The 24,605-nt window shown below is 41.2% G+C and overlaps 2 protein-coding genes across 10 annotated transcripts in view; one reads left to right on the forward strand and one right to left on the reverse strand.

The window, feature by feature from the left end:
• The window catches only part of GNAL (G protein subunit alpha L), a 328,963-nt gene extending 322,806 nt beyond the window's left edge, over positions 1 to 6,157 (forward strand). For all 3 annotated transcript variants that reach the window (XM_038392217.2, XM_038392218.2, XM_043508113.1), the window contains one exon: positions 1,384 to 6,157. In XM_038392217.2, the coding sequence (XP_038248145.1) occupies positions 1,384 to 1,530 (147 nt within the window). In that variant the 3' untranslated portion in view covers positions 1,531 to 6,157. The remainder of the gene's footprint in view (positions 1 to 1,383) is intronic.
• MPPE1 (metallophosphoesterase 1) lies at positions 4,578 to 23,118 on the reverse strand. Of its 7 annotated transcripts, none has more exons than XM_043508117.1 (11): positions 22,507 to 23,118; positions 22,144 to 22,219; positions 17,167 to 17,539; positions 15,328 to 15,436; positions 14,128 to 14,231; positions 12,353 to 12,433; positions 9,157 to 9,265; positions 7,292 to 7,363; positions 7,060 to 7,182; positions 6,158 to 6,298; positions 4,578 to 5,048 (listed from the first exon to the last, which is right to left on the reverse strand). In XM_043508117.1, exons 3-11 carry the CDS (start codon positions 17,445 to 17,447, stop codon positions 4,866 to 4,868), a joined length of 1,203 nt encoding a protein of 400 aa, XP_043364052.1. In that variant the 5' UTR covers positions 17,448 to 17,539; positions 22,144 to 22,219; positions 22,507 to 23,118; the 3' UTR covers positions 4,578 to 4,865. The 7 variants fall into 7 exon arrangements, with proteins under 7 accessions (XP_043364052.1, XP_038248150.1, XP_038248147.1 ...); XM_038392222.2 differs by having other exon boundaries at positions 7,292 to 7,366; positions 22,534 to 23,117; XM_038392219.2 differs by having other exon boundaries at positions 7,292 to 7,366; positions 22,507 to 23,117.
• Positions 23,119 to 24,605: the final 1,487 nt, after the last annotated feature.

A 24,605-nucleotide genomic window follows, 5' to 3' on the forward strand; every position in this document is an offset into this window, starting at 1 on the left:
CCCAGCTCATAAATTGGAAATACTAATTAGGTCTTCCAGTCCTGGTAGTGCACAATTATTTTGTGTATAGTAATATTTTAAAATATACCATTAGTTAAAATGATTATTTTTTAAAGTTACCATCTGATCTCATTCCTGGGTCTCTGTTTCTTAGTGCAAAGTAGGGGAGTATTTTGGTCTCTAAGGGCAGTGGTAATGGGAGTGAGCCACTCCCTTCACTAGTTGTCACAGGGATTGCAAACTTCCCCACGCTAGCCTTTTGATGTTCTGTAGACATAACCAGAGTACCAATTGTGATGGTCGCGGTCTAGCTCCTAGTAGATGGGCCATACTATAAAACTAACCATATTGGCTGCAGCTGTTAGCTGGCAGTGCATTCTATTAACTATCAGACAGGACCAGTTCAGTCATCTAAACTTTAAAACCAGTCCAGGATTCCTGTGTGTTCATATGGGTTTGATCATCAGGTTGGTGCTTAACAATAATAATTTGAACTATTGACCTAGAAATGAAAGGTTCTGTCTTACATATACATAGATGCTGAAAAATAGTAGTTTCTAGCATGTCTAAACATAAATGGCCAAGTCTAAGGAAGAGAATGGGGCCTTGCTCAAGTACAATACAGCTATGAAACATCTCTATAAAGTAAAACGTTGTAAACTGTGAGATTTTTCACATGCTCAGCCAGTAAGGCTGTTAAAACAAGCCCTCTTGGAATCCCATGATTTGCTGCTTCAGAGAACGTAAAGCTACCTAGGCTTGTGGGCAAGAAATGGGAGCTTTTTTTAAAAAAATTTGGAGATAATTTCATGTGAGGTGCAAGAGCAAGGTGGTGTAGCCTGAAGATAAGATACCCAGGCATTGCTATCTGTCTTCACAGACCCCACTTACATATCATTTTCTTTGTCTAATCACTGAACAACCCCTCTAGATCGACATGCAAGGCTCCTAAATGGCTATCTAATCTGCTACTGCCTAAAGCAGTTGAAGTGGCCTGGGTTATAAAACTTCTCAAGCATGAGTATCTAAGAATTGAAAGTCAACTTAAACAAGGGCTTTTTCACTAGATTGCAAGCAGCCGACCTGTTAAAAGGCTAAATGCGTTTATATGCATGTTTGATTATAATCTTAATAAATTATACTTAATAAATTTCTTCAGTGTGTATCGTATGAAAACACAGGAATATCTTTGGAAGGCATAGGCACATCCAGGATTTGCATTTGGATAGTCAAACTGGCAGTGCTGAAAACTGGGCTTTTGCTCTCCGAACAGCTAATCTTATCTTTTACAACTGGGCAGGTGTTTGGAATGTAATTCCCTTGTAGTGAGCTGACAGACCCCTGAGCAATCAGTCTTCAATATGTTCTCTTTCTTTTCTGCAGAGGATAAGTACAGCAAGTGGAGATGGCAGGCATTACTGCTACCCACATTTCACATGTGCAGTGGACACAGAAAACATCCGCAGAGTGTTCAACGATTGTCGAGACATCATTCAGAGAATGCACCTTCGCCAGTATGAACTCTTGTGATTGGGATCACCGTGGAGCCTGTGGTTTTAAATACTTAGCTCCTTATTCTCTTGCTCTCTCTCTCTTTGTACTATGCCACACAGGGTGGAAGAAAATACTACAGAAATGTCAGTCTTTTCAGGTTGTTTACCTTAATTATTTAGCCTTTGAGCTGGTTTGCAGCAAGTTTGGGTTTCTCTTCCGCCATGCTTTTTGGGACTATTTTTGTGCTTTATTTTGATATGCCACTTCTTTGTCATTCCACTAAGCCTTTGGCTACCTCTGTTGCTTTAGAGGTGTGTTTGTTTGTTTTTTGGGTTTTGTTTTTGCTAATTGAACATAACCTGCTAAATTTTTTCCAGTAGGTTATGTTAGTTCAAACTGGTATGTCAGCTGGATGACACTAAAGTCATACCTATCCTTGTGTGGGTCCCTTTTTTAACATATTAAGAGTACTTGATGGGTGAAAAAAGAATAATGCACTTTGTATCAGGTTATTAAATACTGTTGAGGAAGTATACACACAATGTAGCAGCACCACAATATTTATTACTCTGTCACAGTTTTTAGCATTACTGAGTTGCAGGTCAACTGATAAAGTGACCTCCTCTTTTAAGCCGTTACTGGCACAGGAAGTAGAGTAGATAATGAGAGGCATGGTGAAGATAAGCAATTTTTCTGGGGTTTTGGGGCTAAGTGCCTCTACACACCTCAGGCATTTGAATTACAGCTACTTTTTCAGCCTATTGCATCTAGGCAGAAAATTTACCACCCTCACTTATGTTGTTTGTGCTGTCCACAAATGATCCGTTTAGTTTAGATCATTCTTGGACAACAGTCCTCTCCCTATATATATATATTTTTTTGTTTTACTGCTGGTTTATTATATTGTACAGACTGTAAAATGTAATATTATTTTGTACAACTTTATTGAAGAAAAATACTTGTAGAAGATCTTTGTGCCTTGATTATGGCTGTACCTGTAAAATGAGCTAAGATGTAAGTATGTTTTTGATTGCGCTGTACAGCTTGATGTCAACCTTACCTGCAGCAGTGACTGGAGGTAAGAACTTTATCTGTAGAGTTTAGGGATTTTTTTCTGATTTATATAAAAACAATGCTCTTTAGTATGAAAAATATAAATTATGCAAATTAACCACTTACCTTTTCAAGTAAGGTATTACAGGCACCGGATGTTGCAGCAACATGCCTTTCTCTTTTGAAATCTCAGCTTTAAAATATTGGAATTCATTCAAGTATCCAAATTGCAACCTGGTGTTGTTTTAATGGGAATCAAGGATTTTTTTTCCTTTAACTTTAGAAAATATGTTTAGTAATTCTTTGGTCATTCATAGTACATCACAATTGCACAGGCCGATTGTGAATGTGTAAAGCACCATTATATAGAGCTTGTCAATCTTTGTACCAACAGCAGCTTTCATTGTGCAAGTAAATAGCAAGAAGGGGGGGTGGGGGGGAGAGGAGGTATAAACCCTTGTGTCTGGCCTAAGAGAATTACAAGATGACATTTTTATTTCTCTTTTAATAAAGAGACATTAGAAAATTGTTTTATTTTAAATATTGTAGAATCAAACTGTGTGAATATTTCTCAAACTTGAATAATTTATGCAAATGACATTCTCAAAACAAGTTGTGGTACAGTACAATATATAAAAGCAAGAATTGCTGTAGCAATAAGGCATGTCCTTTTTAGTAACTATAACACTGCTTTATATTTTATACATAGGTGTTATGTCTCTGTGAGTATATACTTTTCCTGTGTCCAAGATAACCTGTACAAATGTCTAAAATTACAGTTGCAATAACAGAAACCTAGAGAAGTGTTAGCCTACATTACTTCATAGCTTGTTTAATCACTCCTTGGACTATCTCCATCCTGTTTTTAAATTTTAGGGACAAATTAAGATCTATGAATCAGGTTTCTATAATACAGCCATGATTTGTGTTATTTATAAACCCAGTACTCTGTTACTTAAAATTAAATTAGAGAAATTTAGTAATTTTATTTTAAAATAGGATAATTTTAGAGACAGTACAATATCTTTGTAAGATTATCCTTCCAAGTGAAATTGCTAGTAGGATGTATAGTCTTGATATTTCTGTATTTGCAATTCAGTTATGTATTTCCTAGAAAGTGAAAGGCAGGGGTTAGTTAGTAATAGGTATAATTCTTTAAATCTACCACTGCCAGTTATGCATACATTTTCACACCTTCCCTTCCAAAATTACTTTAGAAACATACAAAATTTACCTTTTAAAAAGTGGGAATGAATAAAAGAAAAAGTAGGCTAAAAACCCCTGCCTCTGCAGGAGCATCAAAAGGAAAACTGGTTCCTGCTGTGGACTTTCCTTATGTTTTTTCTTGTAATTGCATTTGTCTATTCTGTCCCCACAAAGCAGCAGGGATTCTGGCTTCTAGATTTTTTGCAACCTAGCTACCCCGTTGGGAGGCTCTCTGCCGCTACGCCAGCTCTGAGGATTGCTGTGGCTCCAATGGAGCTCTGCTGCTACAGCTTTCCCCTACGAAGCAATCCCCAAAACTCCATTAAAGTTGACATTACAGCTCAAAGCTGGCTCTGCATTAATATAACCAAGTTTTGTTAACGTTCTTTTGGAATCATACAGGGGCATAATACGCACCTGGTCCCCTACATGGCTCCAGCATGAAGCAATGAGAAAATGTTCCTTCAGCAGTATCTGACCACCTTTGTTGGGGAAAACCTCTCCATGCTGACCTATAGGGTGCAATAGGGCCCTGTAGTTTATCATAGCACATTTTATTAAAAAGAGCAGCTTGAGAGGTTCCACCCCTAATTTTTGGAAGGTCTGGAGGGGTGGGAAGATGGTCTGGCAAACACAGCAGGGATTTCTCCCAAACAACAGTTTTTTGTGCGTGACAGCTTAGAAATGCTAAGGAAATCCGCTGATGTATCAGAGCACGTAGCAATAAAACATACAGGGATGGTTCCAGCTTGAAAGACTATTCCTCCTCCCAGGTAGGACATACTAGTGCAGATAAGTGTTGAGGATGTAGGATTTACATAATGTACAGTTACAAACTTTTAGTATACATATTTGATACAAAAATTATAGCAACGAAATGGACTCATTTGATTGTAGAATACTGTATTTTTGTACAGCATGAAAACAGTTCATTTCAGTTAATTTATCCTGTAGTAGTCATATCAACTGTGTAGGATTTCTATGGTATGTGTAAATGCGACCTGCCTTCGGATTAACAATCCAATGAGGTCATTTGCTGGCATGAATATAGTCTGATGTTTGACTGTTCTCAGCTTTGGTATTTCAGTAACTGAATGCAGATGTCTGGCTCTTCATACTGCTTTATGCTTCCTGATTAAGTGCTGAGCAAAATAAAAAGGTGAATTGAGAAGTTGAAGATGAGCTAGTATCAGTACCCCAAGTAGAGCCCCTGCTATACAGTATATAGTAACCACTCTGCTCTCAAGTGGAAGGAAACACTTGTAGAGGGAGATGTCGGTTGGTGTTATGCTGCCCTGAAAAAGAAAGGACAGACCATCACGCTGTTGCTAAGAGGTTGGGTATAGGTTTAGTGATTCTACATCAAAAACAGCTGAGATATTTGAGTTCTACATTAGGTTGCAGAACCTGGACTAATATAGTACCAATGCCATGCAGTCGGTCCACTCCCTATAGCACTGGAGACTAGACATGCTGCAGAGGTAATGTGCATGGCTTGATAGCAACCTCTTTAAGGAAAATAGAATACGCAAAAGCACTTGATTGGATAGGTTAGCAGCTGGTAAAAGCAGGACTACTTAGCGAAAGAAACATGCCAACAGTTAAATAAAATACATGGATTAAGACGGGACCGGGTGGTGTCTATGGACTAAAGAGTGTAAACCAAAGAGCAATGAGATTTGAGTTTCTTTTCCCCATGCCACAAGATGCTGAAAAAAGTAAACAAACTGATTTTAGGTTTTGCTATTTAAAAAAAGAACTTTTCAAAAAATTGAATGATTGTAAAACTGGTTGTTTTCTCCATCTCTACATGGTACGTAATAAAGAAGATACTGTACATTAGAACTATCTGATGGAGCTTAACCAACATTCTAAGTGAATATTAGAAAACATGTGAATTGAAACTAATGAGGCAGATTGTCAGAAACATAGGAGAACTTGCCCTCTCTGAAGTAGTTAATGGGTGAGTCTGAAAGGCAAGAAAGCCATGTAGAAATCTGAGACAGATACGGTCTTATTTTCATAGCAGATAAATCAGCCAAGCAAAACTAGCCTTTCTACTGTTCAGTGCATGGTACTGATGTTTATTTTTGTTTTTGTTTTTTAAACAAGTCAATAGTTTACCCTGCACCCTCTTTATAAGAAACTCCGTTACACATGCTTTTTACAAATATACAAAATAGACCTTTAACAGCACTTCCTTGTACCACACAACCTGTGTGGCTCCCCTAGATGTGCTTTTAAAGTGGATGCAGTGTATTAAGTAAATGTTGGGTTTAAGGGAGAGTGGGTGTTCTGCCTTTTTAAAAAAAAACAGGTAGCAGCAGTTTAATAAATAGCTGATTGCCATGTTGATTTATATTTATGAAAGTTACCTGACAAAAATAAAAATCTTTAAATTTACCATGATGAAACTAGGGTTGTTTCTGTTCCTCCAACTAAACGATGGGACACTGATTTCTGGAATCTTCCCATTATGCAACACTTCACATGCGCTGTGGGTATGGCCACTCAGAATCAAACGGGGATGAAACCACCATAACAGCTATATTGGAAACAGTACAAAATTACAAACATGAAAGGTTAATCTGAATTTATGTTTAAAGTCATCACACAGTTTAATATCTAGTTCTGCTTCTAACGGGCTCTCCTTCCATATTTTTGCAGAGCTTTTGTGAAATCCTCGTGTCTTCCACTAATACAATATTCATATTTTAATATTAAATCACCCTATTTGACCTTTTACACAAAAACAGGGCGGTATTTTGTAACATTTTACTATAGTAGATTAAAGTCCTTATGAATTTGAACACATTTAGTATCAAGTCTTTAGCAACACAAATGGAAAACCTTGGTCTTAAATGAAGAGTAGCACTGATTTGAAGGTGATCTGCCCTCAAACATTTCTGCTGTAGGAAAAAATCTCTGTTGCCCATTTAATTTATTGGGAATATTCTGTTTATCATCAGTAAAAGTAGTATTTTTAGAGCCCTGGACAAGATCAGACTTTTTCTATTAGTCCTACTGAAAATGGGTTACCCATATACTCTAAAACGCTACACTGAGGATAAATGCTCTGTAGCAGACTGAGTGTCCCTGGATTTATCATGTGGAACCAAACAGAGAGCCCAGCAGGTCTATCAGCAGTCTCCCCCAGGCCTCACTAAACCAGGAGGAGCTGTGTGTTCAGCTTATCTCAGCTAGCATTTGCTTTTTCCAATATTATATACATAATTAAGGATTTCAGGAAGAGCTTTAAATATCTTAATATCTGTGATATTAAATAAAGTTGTTAAATTACCAAACCTTTTGTGAAGCCTCTCTAGAAAGTACATCACACTTTTCTTTAAATGGGATGTTCTTTTCCTCTGGAAGAGCAGAATCTTCCCCAGCACATTCAGCATCACTTCTTCTGTAAAGAGGGTAATGCTGACAGGGATTCAGAGCAAGAGCCAGTTGTTAGCCAATGCAGCCTTTTATAAAATGGTGATAAATATGCTGAAATGGTGAAATCCTGCCCACCTAATCTCCAACACACCTGTAAAAGGATTGGTTCTGAAGCTGGAAGCTGTTCCACATCACTGCATCTTTTGTTGGAATGATTCTGTTCCTGCTAATAAAATCAAGCCAGACAAATGTAATCTTGTCTGTGCAGCACTAGTTCTGTATTTATTACTTGCTTGGAGGGCCAGGACAGAAATGCAAAATTGAAGACCATGCAAGATATTTTCCTCAAAGAAACTAGTATTGTATAAGGATTATTGCAAAAAGTACTTGTTTACAATGTCTATCAGAGAAACTAATCATAAGGCCTTAAAGAGTAAAATCAGAGGATAGAAATTAAGAAGTACAAGTAAGAGAGAAAAGCTGTATGATGGGATGATTTGAAGAGAGCTGGTGCTGTGTAGGAAGTCTGTTCCAAATGGCAGGTGCTTCAGAGCACATCACACGGAGGTCAGATTCTGCAGGAATGGAACTAGGTGAACAGAACCCTGAAGCAAGTTCATGAAGTGTTTTAAAAATCAAGACTGACAATTTAGAACTGGACTTGAATGAACAAGGAGCTAGTGAAATTGTTCGAGGATGCCATGGATGCAGTTGCACTCTCTGTATAGATCAGAAGGTGGCAGCAACACTTTACAGAACATGCTGAACCACAGAGAATTGGAATGGCTATAGAGAAGGCAAGAGCATATAAAAGCATGCTTGAAGAGTTCAGCAGTGGTGGGAATCAAATTAGTAGTATTCAGAGACAGCGCTGGACAGAAAATGGCAACATGCAAGTCCGCAGATCCAGGACATAGGGATGAAAGTAAAATTCACGATCAAGGATGCAAAGGGTTCCATTAAGAAGGGAAAGAGGAAATGGGGTGGTTCGATACTCTTTTTACTTAAATTTTATTGATGTAGTGGAAGGAAGTTCTCAAGGTAAATTCACAAATTAATTTCGTCAAGTCAGGGAGGAGTGTTTTAAAAAAAAGTACATCTGAAAAGCAGCATGAGCGTTCAGGTTAGAAGGAGACATGACAGGCAAAAGGTAGATAGAAAAAGACCCTGTCCATGTAAGAATAATACTTAGATCCCAAAGTGCTTTACAAATGAGAGTAACCATTAACAATTTTACAGATGGGGAAATTGAGATGAAGTGACTTGCAGTGGCAAAGTAGGAACAAAATACAGATCTCCGGACCGCCTATCCATTAGACCAGGGGTCAGCAACCTTTGAGAAGTGACGTGCCAAGTCTTCATTAATTTAAGGTTTTGCGTGCCAGTAATACATTTTACATTTACAGGGCCCCCCCACCCCCCCGACGGAACCCCAGGCGGGCAACGGGCTGAGCGGAGCCAGCAGCCAGGCCCCGGCTGACAGGGGCCGGCAGACGGAACCCCAGACCGGTGGCAGGCTGAGCGGCTCAGGGCACCGCCAGCCTCGCTCAGGCCTGGGGTTCTGTCCATCCAGACCAGCAGCAGGGCCGGCAGCCAGTACCCCGGTTGGCAGCAGAGTGCCGCTAGAAATCAGCTCGCGTGCCGCAGGTTGCGACCCCTGCATTAGACTATGCTGGCTCCCTTACAAGAGCAGAGACCAGTGTAAGTGATATTACACGTGGCAGAGAAAAGGGCTACAGGATTTTGCTGGCAGAGATCATGGAGCGATAACAGACCAGACAAGATTATAGGAGGTGAAAGACCGGGGCAGGGGAATCAGCAACATGCACACTGAAATCCACCGTGAATATGGAGGTAAGAAAGATCAAGGAGACAAGGCCCAAGCACTATGAGAGGAAGGACAAAACACAAACTAGAGACTGAGATTTTTTCAATGCAGAAGAATCTGACTTCCAGCCTGACTATAACGGCAACACCAACTCTGCAGTTACAGTGAATTGACTATTGGACTCTTACCTGTTGGGAGCAATTCAGTTTGTAAGAAAGCTTCATGAGCTTTGCCTCTGCTCTGCTGCAGACAGTGCACCCATCACCTTCCAGGGCAACACTGTTCACCATGACAAAACTGGGGGAAGAACAGAGAGGGAATGGGGGAAAGACAACTGTTAGCTCTCCAGCCACTCGTGGTGAGAGATGAAGTCCTTAAAAAAAAAAAATTCATAAGTCAGATACAAAACTCAAAGTGTATGACCTACATTCAGTGATAACTCTGCCTGGGCCACACACTAGACCAGGGGTTCTCAAACTCCATTGCACCGTGACACCTTCCGACAACGAAAATTACTTCATGGCCCCAGGAGCAGGGACCGAAGCCTGAGCTCACCCAAGCCCCACTGCTCTGGGCAGGGGCCCAAAGCTGAAGCTCAAGGGCTTCAGCCCCAGGCAGGGGGCCTGCAACCTGAGCCCCGCCACCCAGGGCTGAAGCCCTCAGACTTCGGCTTTGGCCCTGGGCCCTAGCAAGTCTAAGCCAGCCCTGGCAACCCTATTCACTTTGGGATCCCAACCCACAGTTTGAGAATCGCTGCACTAGATGCATCTCTCACATACCGATACTGCACGTTACCACAGCTTTCCGCAATCAACTGTTTTATTGTTAGTCACTAATCTAGTCAGTTGGGTTGCATAGCAAAGTTTAGGTGCTGTGACTAATCCAATATCCACACAATTTGTGAGGTACTGTTTAAAATTATATCCTCTTGCAGTGCAGTAATCTACAACATTGAAATCTGAAGGTGAGAAGTTGCATTGGCACTTGTATCTCAGAAGCCAGAGAGGCTTTGTGAGCAATGTTAAAGCAAAGCTATTCTGCATTTGGCAGCCTCTGCCCAGGGAAGGCCCCACAAATGAACCTGGACCTTGTCTACAGGTTGCCAGCAAAGTGCACCGAAGAGGTGAGATTTGTAAAACACTCTAATATGCTGCACTCCAGCCACCCTGCTGGCATGCTCTAAAAAGTACCTCGTTCACATTCTATACTGACATGAAGTAGGTGCCCTGTAGAGTGTGCAAGAAGCATCTTTGCCGGGCAGTTAGAGCACAAGACGCATCCTTCCAGCACTGTGTAGGCAAACCCTTAGTCTGATTCACACCTAAAGATAACTCTCTTATCCATGGGGTCTCTGGCAAAGCAGGATAGAGAAGCTTTCACTCTACTTACCTAACTATCATCTTCGTTATAGCTTTTAAATAAACTCTGAATTTTTCTTACTGCTAGGCTCTTCCCTGTCACAATCATAAATAGGCACTTAGAAGGACATAGTCAGAACTCAGCATGCAGGAGGAGGTAAGAGTGGTGTGCTTATACACAAAAGTGAGCTAGATTCCATCATGGAAGGGATGTTGGCAAAAAGCAGATCTTAAATTGCAGGCAGCATTTTCCACTAAATAGCTACTTGTTGTACTAGTGTTCTAGAACACATTTACCAAGCAGTATTAATAATGCAAATTCATTTCAACGAGCAGATGGTCAATTGGGTACTATACACACAGGCTGGAGTAAGGAGAGGATGTTAGTCCCTGTTTAATGACTATTTTTAAAATGTTAGCTGAAATGTGTTTGGGGTCCCAGACTTGAGTAATATAGGGTTGTATTAAACTGGGGTCTATTTTCCCCATAAGGCTGCATGAAGCACGCTTTCTCTCTTTCATGGGTGATTAGCACTTTAGAATACTTGCTTAATGTTTAAAAAAATTAAGTGATACAATTGTAGCCTTTATTTCCTACATTCTTGTGAATTATTATATTCTGACCATATACATGATTATGTATTTCCCTTCACTTTATCTGACAAAAAAAAATTCCGATGTCTTTCAGTGGACCCAGTGCTCTTCTCCCACTGCACTTCCTTACACAGTATGTACACCCAGAACAAAGGAATGCGCTAAGCAAATACAGAAATATTTACTGGGCTATCAACAGTTTCTCTAACCAATTGATAAAACTAAAGGAGGGAACAAGCTTGGCAATACAATGACAGACACATTGTGGGCCAAGCTCTGCTGAGGTGATTAGTCAAGATCACTCATATGAATAAGGGTTGCAGGACCAGGTACTATGTTACCATGTTCCATAAATAAGGCACGAGTTTTGGGAACTGAAGAAGCGAGGACAGTCCACTGGTGTTAAATTTTAATACTTAAATGTTGAGCATTTCACTCAACCACTTTCCTCATTTAAGACTGGCAGCCAGTGGTCACCGTAAGTGGTTGGAAGCAAAAGAACACAAACCCAACAAGTCCATTCTTGTGCTCCAGAGCACATATGACTGCCATTAAATCCTCTGAATTGTTTTCTTTCCACTGAAAAGTTGCGAAGTCATTTTGCTCAAAATAGCTCCCTTTACAGCAGGGGTCACCAACCAGTTGATCGCAATCGACTGGTCAATCCTGGAGCCTCTGCCAGTTGATCACGCTCTCCAGACACTAAAATCCTGGCGGCACAGCGGGGCTCAGGCCCCTAGGGACAGGGGTGAGGGAAGGAAGCATGCTGCCTCTGCCCCCAGCATCGTCCCTGCAGCTCCTATTGGCCGGGCACAGGCAGCACATGGAGACTCACTGCCCCCCCCCCTCGGGGCCGCAGAGATGTGCCGCTTCCAGGAGCGGCATGGGGCCAGGGCGGGCAGCCTACCTGAGCCCCGCCACGTTGCCAACAGGGAGCAGTGTGTGGCAAGCACCTCCTGGCCAAAGCCTGCACCTCACACTACCTCCCGCATCCCAACACTCTGCCCCAGCCCAGAGCCCCCTCCGGCACCAAACTTCCTCCCAGAACCCGCACCCTCCCCTGCACCCCAATCCCCTGCCTCAGGCTCAGCCCAGAACCCCCTCCCACATTCCAAACCCCTTGGCCCCAGCCCAGAGCCTTCATCCCCTCTTGCATCCCCACCTCCTGCCCCAGAAAGTGAGTGAAGGTGGGGGAGAGCGAGCAACAGGGGGAAAGGCAGATCCTGGGTTGATCTTAAATTCAGAAAGTGATCTTGTGCATAAAAATGTTGGAGACCACAGCTTTATAGTATTTATAAACCAGTTTCTTGGGAGTAAACAATGTTTTATGTTTAACAAATATTCATGAGAACACGCTACAATGGGTTCAGGAAAATAAAAGTTTAAACAAAACAATGAAAAAGCTCAAAATGTTGGCAAAAATTATACTCACTTTACCCCTTTCCGGGTTATTAGCTCTCCAGAGGTGAAGTTGAAAACTTTTGCGAACCGTTTTAACTTGTAAGTGGTCATTCTGTGTTTAAAAAGCAAGAGTAGTATGATGCTCAGAAACTTGCCATTACAAGTCATTTTATATAGTTGTGTTACTGATTTAAAAGGCAACTCCCAAACAGGTACTGCTCCATGATCCAGATTAGACTTTAAAACTGAGATTCTCTATGGGATGGATACAGCCTCTCTCAAATCTATTCTGGCCCCAAAGCAAGCGTGACCAAGCCAGGGAGTGTACCCCCAATACAAACACAATGTGAAATACAACAGATGCAAATCACCCTCTCTGATGCTGAGAGAGTAGGGAATGGGGCAGAATACCCCCCCCCCGATATCTTGGCTGCATTTTTGGGTCACTGCAGCACAGCATGAGTTATAGCAGCAGCTTGACCATGATGTGACCTTTAAGCCACCTTTACAGGGCACTGCTAACTCTCACTCTGTGCACGAGCTACACCCAAAAATGTAAAAATGTAAAAAATGTAAAAATGTAAAAAAATGGCTCTAAAAATGTAAGCCAGCCCATCTTAACTGACGCTTGAAGCCTAGATAATAAAAGAAAGACTGATTCACATGGAAGCCTACAGTTACTCAGGACTGCCAAATCCTGTGAATTAGTGGCGAGTCAGTGGATTAGAGCACCTGCAGGAAATACTCTCACAAAGAGCCAAGCAGCCACTTCTTGCATACAATTTTCAGGGCTGGTCATGCAGGCAGAGCTCAAGTGAGAGCCTCTGGGACTGAGAAAAACAGATCTGCCCTTGCCACTGAGCCCTGCCTTCATGTATAGATTGGCACTATCTCGGTAGCACAGAGAGGGTTCTGGGACAGCAGGACACAGAGAAAGATGTAGGTGGAGGGAAGGAGTCAGGAAAAAGCTACTGTTGAGTCTAGGGCCCAATCGCATTACACCCAACTCAACCCCACCACTTGCTCCAGCAGCTTTTCTCCAACTATGCACAAACCCATTACCAGGTCAGTGCTTGAGACTCGGCAGCCACTCCTCCCAGGAGAGCGTGGGGGCAGAAGAGTCAAAGAACCGGTGCTGGCGGGTCCACGGCAGACAAATCCAAGGTGAACTTATTGTCAATTATTGGATAATTGATCTATTAATGTAGTTGATCAAAATTATGCAAACAAAGTCTGATTTAAGAATTATTTTTGAAATGCTTTCAATGTGAATTGATTATTTAAAAAAAAAAATGACTGTTTATAATTACTGCACTGAGATACAGAAAGCTCTGCGTGGGGTTTTGCAGTAATTAGCAAGGTAGGAGATGCTGTAAAGACATTCGTACATGTAAAGATCTTTCAGCTCACATAAATCCTTAATAGGAGGACTTGATACATAAGAGTACTTTGTGTTTCTTGGATGTTCATTTTCATAGACCTCATCCAGCAGGAGAGAAAGTAAGACAGTAATAGGAAACGGATGGCAGTTGCCCTATCTTAGGGGCTTAGGGAGGGGAAGTGGAAGCTCCATCTGAGCAGCCAGAGAGACGCGTGTATTAAAGATTGACTCTTCAACCTGAAATTCTCACACACACACACACACACACACAGGCAGAGGAATAGAGAGGCGTTAAAGTCAAAAGTCAGACTAAAAACCAACATTTGACTTTGGGGCCAATCTCCTGAGGCTGGCAATACTGAGTTACTGTTTACATCCTGACATTTCATACCTGACAGTGTACTGAATTTTTCTGAAATACTTACTCATAGTGAAAACCAATGTCATGGTTGCCAACAACAACCATTAGCTCAGTACAAACTGGATGCCGGAACATTTTCTGAAACCGCCTGACATCATCTGCCCAGGCCTGCAGGAAAATTGTAAAAAACTGCTGATGTTGAAGAGAACTATGAAAGGACTTAACAGTAGGCTGTAACTTTGAGATTTTCATGCTTTATGTGTTTGGGTTGGGGAGAGGAGAAAGAAGCTATTGGAAAAATCAAGTCCAGGGAGAATCACCAAATTTCAGTTTGTAGTCAAGCCAGTGGAAACTACCACTGCCAAGATGAGAGCAGCATCCACTGTATATTCTCTAAGAATGGAATATGGACAATATTAAAATTGCTATTAGTGTCATTAATATTGCAACAACAATTATTAACTGGCTTTAGAATATATGACACAAATAGAACTTTCTGACCAGCTATCAGGAAGGTCAGAGCCCCAAACACGAATACCCAATAATGCACAGGCCTGACTGATTCCCTTGTTTATATTTGCAAAATTCATTTGCCAACAGCTTTAATACACTAGGCAATGCACTTCTTTGGGTTTCAGAAGGCCAATAATGCCTTTTAAAGTAAAAGGCTGGGTTAGTCATTTGCCATTTTAAAGTTTGAACTGTTGGCCACTCATGCTAATAGCCTGTCAGTGTTTACACCTAGCATCATAGTGGTGGCCACAAACATTTATAAATGTTACCTCTTTTCCATACTACTCCCCAGATTATAGTTAGTAAGCACCATGCCTAAAAGCAGGGGATTAAGTAGATTTCTCCTTTTCACAGCCTTAGTACCTCATAAGCATGAAGAGAATCACATTTAACTCATATCTCCCCAGACATGCACAATCTTGGTGCACACCCTGCCTCCTCTTAACCTTGCACTCAAGCGTAAGAGAGTAGGAGTGTAGAGTGCTGGAGACCAAGTCAAAGCAAAAGACTATGCCTACTACCTGATCTTATTTGTGCTCACACGTACCCTCCACTCACACTGGAGTGCAACTGCCTTGCAGTGACTGCACTAGAAATGAGTGTCATGGCCTACAAATCTGCAATACATCAATTATGGAAGAGGAAAATCAAATAAAGCCTGGCTTGCTTTGCATGCCATTTATTTCCAGGAAACCCCATTTCTTTTAAAGCATTTTATGACACAAAAAACCAGTAGATGTGGACCTTTTACCTGGGAGAAGCTCCACTTTCCTTCATCAAAGACATCTCCTAGTATGAAAACAATATCTGGCTTCAGTAATGACAAGGCAGTTTGGAAGGCTCTCTCCATTTGCCATTCCCTAAGAAACAAGAAGCATCGAATCAATAGACTCTCAACTGCCTGATCCGTTACTGTGATTAAACAAGGTCTTGCCTGACAGAAAAGTGAAGCAGACGCTCAAAGACTGAAAGAGCTACTCTGAAACCCAGCTAGATTTTAAAAGTCAGGTTTAACACCAGCTCCTGGGCTACCTCCATGCTCTCCCTCTATCCCCCCCAACATTAACCATGATCAGCACCAGCTCATGGGACATCATACATAAAGTGCTGATACTAACTTTTTATTGCAAGTTAATGGTTATTTTCAAAGTATGTTAAAAGTGATCAGTGGAAGTATGTTGAATAATCGCACACACTTGACCGAATGCATCTGTTCCTGCAGCAAAAGGTTTTGATTGCTCAGAACAAACCCCCAGGCTGGATATTGAAACATCATTACAAATCATCTAACCAATGACACAAATTAGACTTCCAGATAAAACAATTTATAATGAGTAAATTACTATACTGCTATTTGCTAGATATGGGTAACAAATTTCCATTTGTTAAAACATTATAATGAATTGTGTCAAAATGGTAGTTGATAGAGCTGACACTAGTGTGCATAAGTAAGACAGCATAAGAAAGCATAAGACCTTTGCTATACAAGGTCAAGCCACTGTTTTGAGTCCTGTGGGGATGAGTCTTCCTTTAGTAAATTTCATCCTGCAATGATCTGAGCAAGGTTTCTGCTAGGACACAGAATAAGCCAGATTCAGTTCTGATTAAACTTAACACCCGTGAATTTGGCAGAAATATTGTAGATTCACACTACTATATCATGTGACCCCTGTCCCATACTGATAGGTAGTAACTATTTATAATTCCTGTTAGTTAGTAATAGCTTTTTCTCTATTTCTCTTTTTGAGCGCATAACTGAAAATGTTATAAGATGGCTTAATATCACATGAAATTTTCCAATGCTGAAGTAGAAAAAATAAGGAAGTCTTTTTCAGTTCATCTAATGGACAATGCAAGGTCACATAGGAAGGGACACTATATCTAAAAGCATTCACTGTTTCTTTCTCTCTCAGGAGGGTGGAGCCAGGGCGACTCCCACCTCACTCACTCCAGTCTCTCTTCCCAACTCTTCCTTTAAGTACATTTATAGTTATTAACAGATAAAAAGAATGTTCAGTAGAGATTTAATTTAATGTAAACTCAGTCACATATCTATTTTTCCATGGCAGGAGCTACTTTCCTTCAAAGTTCTGCTTCTCTATGGATTACCCGAGGGAAGCAATGTGGATTAGGTTGGGAGAGTTTGATTTTAATACTAGTCCTGGCCCTGACACTAGCTAGGTGTGACAATGGACAAGTTACTATCAGTTCCCCCACCCCTGTAAATGGGGATACTATTACTAACAGGCGTGTTGTGGAGATTAACTACTTCATTTTTGTAAAGCACCGTATAATTTATAAGTATTATTATGAACTGCAAAGGATTCTCCGAGTCAGACAATGTACTCAGAAGCTTATGGCAGCACAATACACCAGCAACACCAGCTACCTTGGTCTGTCAGACACTGCACTGATTAAGCACAGTCTAATTCACTAACCCTCCATTATTCTCTTCCCCCGAAATTCAGATAAGTAAGAAGCCAGAGTGGCTACTTGCCACAAATGCCACTACATTTACTACTGCTTATACATGGCTCTGATAAAGGCTTTAAAAATTGGTTACAACATGTTCCCTAAATTCAGTTCTTACCTTCTTAATTTGTCTAGCCAATGCCCTTTGATTTCGCCAAGCAGGTGGGTATCAGATAAAAACATGGCCTTCAAGACAGAAGCCGAAGACTGTTTGCTGCTCCTGTGAGCTTCTATTTTAACTTCTGGCCAATGACACTGAAATATCACCACATAATAAACTAAGAATTCACAAAAGATTAACACCAAGACAACCAGACACAAAAGCTTCAGCAGAAAACAGCCTCTCTTCTTCAAGTGAAGAATCTTCATAATGCCCAAGTCGGATCTCATCATTGCCATGTCAGCCTATAGAAGTTATCCTCCTTCGTAAAACAGAAAATGGTGGGGTCCAATCAGAGGTTCATATGGTCTCCACATCAGTACAGAAATCCCTGCAGAAGCAATAAAAAAAAAAAAAAAAAAAAAAAAAAAGATATATACAAGCCCAGTGTTCCAGTCATTAATAATCAAGTACAGTTCATTTACAGGATGAAAAGTCACATCACAATTCCTATTAAATTACTACCAGTATTCTGAAAGCCTTGGAGCCCTGTAACTAAAAAGAATCACAAAGTCAAAGTTGTTTTCCCAGATAAAGGAATCAGATTATTGCCAAGGAAATCTGAAAATCCATCCTGGTCTTTATGACAAGCTCAGGCTACTCAAACCACACCACTCCTGTCTCCAATCCTCTAATTGTAAATTGGTTCTGAAGAAGAATAGGTGTGTGTCTAAGACAATAGAGGACTAGGAGCCACGGCTTCTGGCTCTACCGCAGGAAAAACTGACCTCAGGAAAAATTTCACTTAAAGTCTCTTTGCCTCAGTAACATACTTCTTCTCTACCCCACAGAGTGCTCCAAAGCTAAATTCATTATAAAATTACTGAGATCTTAAGATGCAAGATTCTATAGAAATAAAAATAGTAAAATAAAGTGAAACAGTTATTTGCTTGTTACTCTCCAGTACTGAGTTTGGCATAGCACTCTTCTACACAACTCTCTAACTGCACCAGCCCACAGTTGTATGTTATATTTCGAATACGGTTTTATTGTTTGTAGTGTGAATGTTATAAAACCACATTATGCAACTGGGTTACAGCCTAGGTCATGACATTTTTCCCTAACACCATCCTGTAGCTAAGCTGCCACGTGGGCACAGCAAACCAAAGAAAGGGCTAGAACACAGTATTCTATTGTCCGAGTCAGACAACTGTGCACTTCCAGTTAGCGGGGCCCAAAGAGAGTGCTTATATTGCTCTGAGTCACTCAACGCTGAAACTAGTTCGTGGGATAGAAAAGGAGAATGGTTCCAGTGGCCTGAAGCAAGTTCGCATATCTGTAATCAAGAGCGGAATTTGATCCATTTTTTTTAACTTTTGCTAGAACAGGCCTAAAAAACAAAAATCAGGGAAAGGAAAATTTGTCCAGCAAGTGTCCTTTAATTTCACCATGCAAGTGGGGACTTGTTTTGAAGAGGCTATTCGGTCACTGCACTTTCATACTGGTCACAGGCTCCCAGAGGGAAGTTTATAGCAAGGGCCAAAACCCAGCTGGACCTGCCGAGGACACATGGTTAGTGAATTGGGATGCTGTGATCAGGGGACCTGTCTACCAGTGAGCTGGATTGTGGGATTCCACCCTAAGAGTAGTATAAGCCTTAGCCTGTCATTTGGAAGCATTGTCTATGGAGAGATTGAGTGAGGGGACAAAGATACAGCTCACCCTGGAACCTTAACATATTCTATTACTACTACTAATAAAATAATAATAATAATGATGTATAGGAGGCATTGAGATGGGAAGGGAGAGCAGCCAAATATATTCAGATTCAAATCATCCCAGAATACACTATGGCAAACGTGACTGCTTTCTGGCACAGTCACCAGAATTTAACAGGATTTCAAATTCAATAAGATTTACTGACTTCAATTAATTTCACATTATGAAAGCCTAACAGGTTAAATGAATTTACCATACTCTCAAGGTAATCTACTAGAAGTTTGCAGTAAGGAGGAACAGATGACTGGGGGTGACAGTGTTTTTAAAGGGGAAATTCAGAAGATTTCGAAGTCTCTGACGCACAAAAAGTCTTTTTCGTTCTAGAGATTACTTTTTCAAACTGTCTTAACCCTAATCCAAAACAAAGGAGTCTCCATCATGAGTGAGAGAAATCTGGCAGCATCTAAGACTAACAAAAAGTGCCACAAGTACTCCTTTTCTTTTTGTGAATACAGACTAACACAGCTGCTACTCTGAAACAGTAAAGGAAAAACCAAAAAGGCCTGAGAGTGGACCTTTTCCTGGATATCTAGGGGGGAAGCTCTTTCCTTCTCTTTAGAGAAGAAATGCCAGCACTTTCAAAATACCACCTCCTCAACAGGTCTTTGCAGAAAAATAACTATTCTCTTTCTGGGGCAAGTGCCTGCAAGAAATAGCAAAAGAAGGGACTGCAGTCCCACAGGAGAGGAGGGCTGCTAGGTTAACCTTAGAGCAAAATGCCTAGTCCTCCATGTGCAGCCTCTTCCAGGATTTCACTTAGGAGATAGCACAACATACCTGAAGCACCTGCTTTTAGAGACATCCACTTTGATTGTATTAACTGGGACAGGAGCACAAGCGACAGTGTTTCTCTAAATACTTATTAATGGAAATTTAAATCAATGTTAATGGGAAAGCTGTAAAAACAAAACAAAAAACACAAAAAACATGCACACTTTCTTTTAAAGATGAGAATTGGACATTTCATTATTTGCTTTCCTATGCTCTGAAGTATTATGAGACAAATAATGGTAATAAAAAGCTTAAAGTAAGTATCTATAAATTTCTAAATACTTTGAAAAAGGCAGGTCAGCACCATTACCCAGGTGGAGAAACAGGCATTTCAAAGGTGTGAACTAATTTTGGAATCCTCCATGGCTTGGTCTGACATGCCTGTAGCCATTTTTCAGATGTTCTGGCTGTATTTTATTGGAATTCTGAGTAATCAGTACTTCTGAACACCAGGCCATATGTTGGACAACTAAAAAGTAAGTCACCCCTTTGAAAGGGTCGGTGACTTGCCCAAAGTCAGTAGAAAGTCAATGACAGAATCGGGACAGAATTCAGCTCTTCTCACTGCAAATGTTCTAAAAACAGTGGGCCAGGCAGCATCTCCATAAGTCCTTACCTTAAAGAAAATTAAGCACTGGCAACATGCCACAAGCCTCTTACTTTCTCAAGAAAGCCTACATCTGATCACGAAGTTACCTCTTTTCAAACATGGATTTGTCAATTTTACCAATATTTAGAAACATTATCTTTTCAAGACAGCAAACAGGCATCAGTCTGGTCAAGGACTACACTTTTTCAATGTCCTTTAATATGTTAACAGTAGCGGGTCAGTCTTTGCTATGTGCTTTAGAGAAGTGCAGGAAACAATGCAAAGGCAAAAACCTCAAAATGCAGCAACTGCTCACTCATTAGATGATAGAAAACACTCAAACAGCTACAATAAAATAACCTGCAAATGCACATTTTCTGTTCATTCAACTACATAGGGATAGATTAGAAGCACAAAAATAGCTTCCACAATCCTGTTTCATATGGGAGACAGCTCCATGCACACCCAAGTACATGCTAAATATCCTCTTTGTTCTTCTGTTTGTTGTCACCTCTGTTAAAACTTGTTTTTTTCCCTCCCTTTCTTCACACTATGAATAGGGTCATTACCTCTCGCAAGTTGTCCTGTGGGACAACAGCCATATTATGAAGAAAATGAATAGTTATATCATATTCTTCAATTATGATACAAGAACTGTCACAGCAATCGAACATTCTACACCCAAATTAAATTTAGGAACTACAGGAATTACAACACTAAGCAAATCAATGGTCTGTCTAATCTGGTACCCTATGTCTGACGGAGACCAGTACCAGATATTTCAGAAGGAGGAACAAAAATCTCCCTAATAGTTAGAATAGACTGATTTAAATCAGTAAGCAGGAAACTTTAATTTAAATCTTTGATTTTAATCTTGTTTTGCATTTGTTCTTTTTAGTTGTTTTCCTAAAGAAAAGCTGATCAACATTAAAACATGTTGATTTGCTACGAAATATAGTCTTCACACTAAATTTGGCACTTCTTAACCAGAAAGGTAAATAAATATTTATAGATTTAGTATAAAAATTATATAGTTTAACATACATGTATTCAGATTCTTAATGTTTACATTTTTATGTTGGAAAATGATGAATGATTCTTTTCTTATTTACTAGATTATGGTTAATTTTTTTCCTCGTGATTTATGTCAAGCTGCATAAGAACGTAAGAATGGCCATACTGGGTCAGACCAAAGGTCCATCCAGCCCAGTATCCTGTCTACAGACAGGTGCCCAAGAGGGAGTGAACCTAACAGGTAATGATCAAGTGATCTCTCCCCTGCCATCCACCTCCATCCTCTGACAAACAGATGATGGATAAAAGACCTTTAGGGGAAGTTCTTCCTAACCTCAGAAGAATCAAGATGGTGGATTTTTTGTTTTTGTAAACATACTGCAAGCTACTTTGCATAAAAATCAGGACAAGCAGAAACAATAAGCTTTGAGCAACTACTTTCCCTTCCCCTTCCTTTAGTGAAAACTCCAACTTCCTTAGCAGACATTTGAAATTACTGGGGCAGGAAGGGAATAAGGAGGTCTTAATAGAAGCAGTAGATAAACAACTTCTTTCAGCCAGTCAGATCTTTCTCCATATTGCTTACATTTCTAACCGGAACTCCATGCTTGGAGCATCATTGCTGGCCTTATTCAGGACATGCCGCATCAGAACCACAGAAACTAAAGATCTGTGAACAAGAGGTCAATAAAGTATACTTAGACGACTGGAAAAGTAAACTACAGTTCCAGAAAAACCTCCAATCTCTGCTTCAAGAGAAGAAAAAAAAAAAAAAAAAAAAGCAGCCATTGGCCACTTTCCAAACTCACTGAGCTGCGAAGCGACAAAGGAGGCTGGATTACCTTTGTTTTAACAGCTAGCATTTTAATCCACGTCAGCATTATAAAGCCCCAGGCTCTTGGCAGGTGTAAAGGTGCGCTGAACAGACAAGTGTAAAACAGAAACGGTTGTTAGGCAGGTTTCAGAGTAGCAGCCGTGTTAGTCTGTATTCGCAAAGAGAAAAGGAGGACTTGTGGCCCCTTAGAGACTAACACATTTATTAGAGCATAAGCTTTCGTGAGCTACAGCTCACTTCACTGCATGCATCCGATGAAGTGAGCTGTAGCTCAGGAAAGCTTATGCTCTAATAAATGTGTTAGTCTCTAAGGGGCCACAAGTCCTCCTGTTCTGTTTGTTAGGCAGGCACATACCGCACAAAGCCTTACCGTGCAAACCGTCTCCCTCTCGAATACCTGGCTTCCAGCTTTGCTTCCCACGGCACAGGTTGTTACAGAGGAACCACGCGCTATCAAAGGGCGGCCAACGTAGGATGTAATTTAATCGACAATGTCTGTAAATTACTGGAGCGGCACTAAGGCACGTAAAGCCAAAAAAAAAAAAAAACCCCTCAAGCCCCTTCGCGTTCACAAATCCACGCCAGGCTTCCCGGCAAAAAAGGCAACTAAACCCTGTAGTTTCATAACCATCGTCCAACCGCTCTCCGGGAGCCTCTCTTCATTAGGAGATTTTTTTTTTTTTTTAAACAAATCAACTTTCGCTAGTGCATCGGCACGCAAAGAGCTACGGGGGGGCGGGGGGGGGGGGGGCGAAAGAGCCGAGCCCGCAGGCAAACGATAGTCCAGGAACACGCGCCCAAAAGCGAGGCGCGCGAAAATTCTCTTCACGGTGGAACTGCCGTTTGAGGGACACCAGCGACGGCAGAAAACGGTCCCCCCCCAAAAGACGGGTGGGGGAGGGGGAGCCTCTCTGCACACGAGCCCCTGTTTCCGCTCCCGGCGTGGTGCTGTTCTAGGGGCTGGGCTGCGGGTTGGAGCGTCATCCGCGCACGCATGTCTACTGAAAGCGCATCGCGAGACCGGCGCGAGCACAACCGGCCCTAACGGCCAGGAACGCGGCATGACCCCGATTACTCGCCACATGAAACACGGATCCGGATTGGCCGTTTGACTTTTCAAGCCGGAGGTTCTGGCATTGGCCAGCTGCCGCTGAAGGCTGGTGGGCTGGTTTCAACCCCAGCGGAAACGCCGGTTCGCGGCGGGAGCTGCTCTTTTTTCGACTGCAAAAGCTATTTTGCGGAAGACTGGGTGTAGCATATCGATCCACAGTAAATCCGCACCAGGGCCGCAGAGCGGGTTACAGAAGAGCTGTTTTCTGACAGGCAGCATTCGAACGATTTGAAGGCCACAGTGAACACAAGAAGAAAAGCAGGACTCGTGGCCCCTTAGAGACGAACCCATTTCTTTGAGCGTAAGCTTTCGTGAGCTACAGCTCGCTTCATCGGATGCATTTGGTGGAAATGAAGCGAGCTGTAGCTCACGAAAGCTTACGCTCAAAGAAATGGGTTCGTCTCTAAGGGGCCACAAGTCCTGCTTTTCCTTTGGCGACTACAGACTAACACGGCTGCTACTCTGAAACCTGTCAGTTAACACACAGTTAGACCCATCACACTGCCAAATGTGACCATATTAAAGGACAACCATATTGCCACTAGATATCCCAGCGCAGATGACTGTGCTTTTTAGAACTCGATTTTTGATGAAGAATCTAATTAAGAAAAAGTTAAAGGACTTACACTTATTCTCATTCTAAAGGAGCGGAGACTGGGATGACACAAGAGTTGTTTTGAAAGCTTGAACACAGCATGATAAAAGGGACAGCAAGGTTTTCACCTTCTTGACTCTTTTTAAATAGCTCAAGCAGAGCCAATGTATTATAATGAAGATTTCTGCATTATTCAGCAGACTTTGCAAATCGCGGATGACCATGTTTATTCCTCCTCACTGTATATTTTTACAATAGTAAAAGATTCATATGGGACACCCTAAAAATTGGGAAAAATAAAGAATAACATCTCTGCACCTTCTTCCATTTAGATGGAGGAGCACCTTCCTAAAACTGATATGTAAAGCCACTACCTTCTCCTCCCTCAAATCTGTCTAAGAGTCTCTCTGTACAACACTCTTGAGAAACCAGCCAGTTGATGGACAGATAGTTTTTTCCTTATTCAATAAAACATCAACTGTCATGCAAAGAGTAAACAAACACATAGAATAAGATAGTAGCTAGGAACATCTGGGTAAAATTTTCATTGGACCATTTCAAACTAGGAATTTGGGGTTACTGGGTCCTCAGTGAATTTACAAATAGGCCAGATCCCAGGCTGTGTTAGGGCAGCTTTATATCAAACTGGTAGCACAAAGTAACCCTAAAGCCAGGCCACTAATCCTCCAGAGATTTTGCCTTCTTGGAATGAAGCTCAAATAGCATAGAACTAGTGTAGCAATTCCCACCCTGGAGAGTGGGG

The sequence above is a fragment of the Dermochelys coriacea genome, chromosome 2 (assembly GCF_009764565.3).
Source record: "Dermochelys coriacea isolate rDerCor1 chromosome 2, rDerCor1.pri.v4, whole genome shotgun sequence".
NCBI lineage: Eukaryota > Metazoa > Chordata > Testudines > Dermochelyidae > Dermochelys > Dermochelys coriacea.

Excerpts from the sequence above, each read along its gene's own strand:
- MPPE1 (XM_038392222.2), bottom strand. The coding sequence starts at position 17,447 with ATGGCAATGATGAGATCCGACTTGGGCATTATGAAGATTCTTCACTTG. Across the intron at positions 9,266-12,352 it reads ATAACCCGGAAAGGGGTAAA|TTTTGTCATGGTGAACAGTG; the intron begins GTGAGTATAATT and ends TTCTTCCCCCAG. Across the intron at positions 7,183-7,291 it reads CAGAACCAATCCTTTTACAG|CATTACCCTCTTTACAGAAG; the intron begins GTGTGTTGGAGA and ends AATCCCTGTCAG.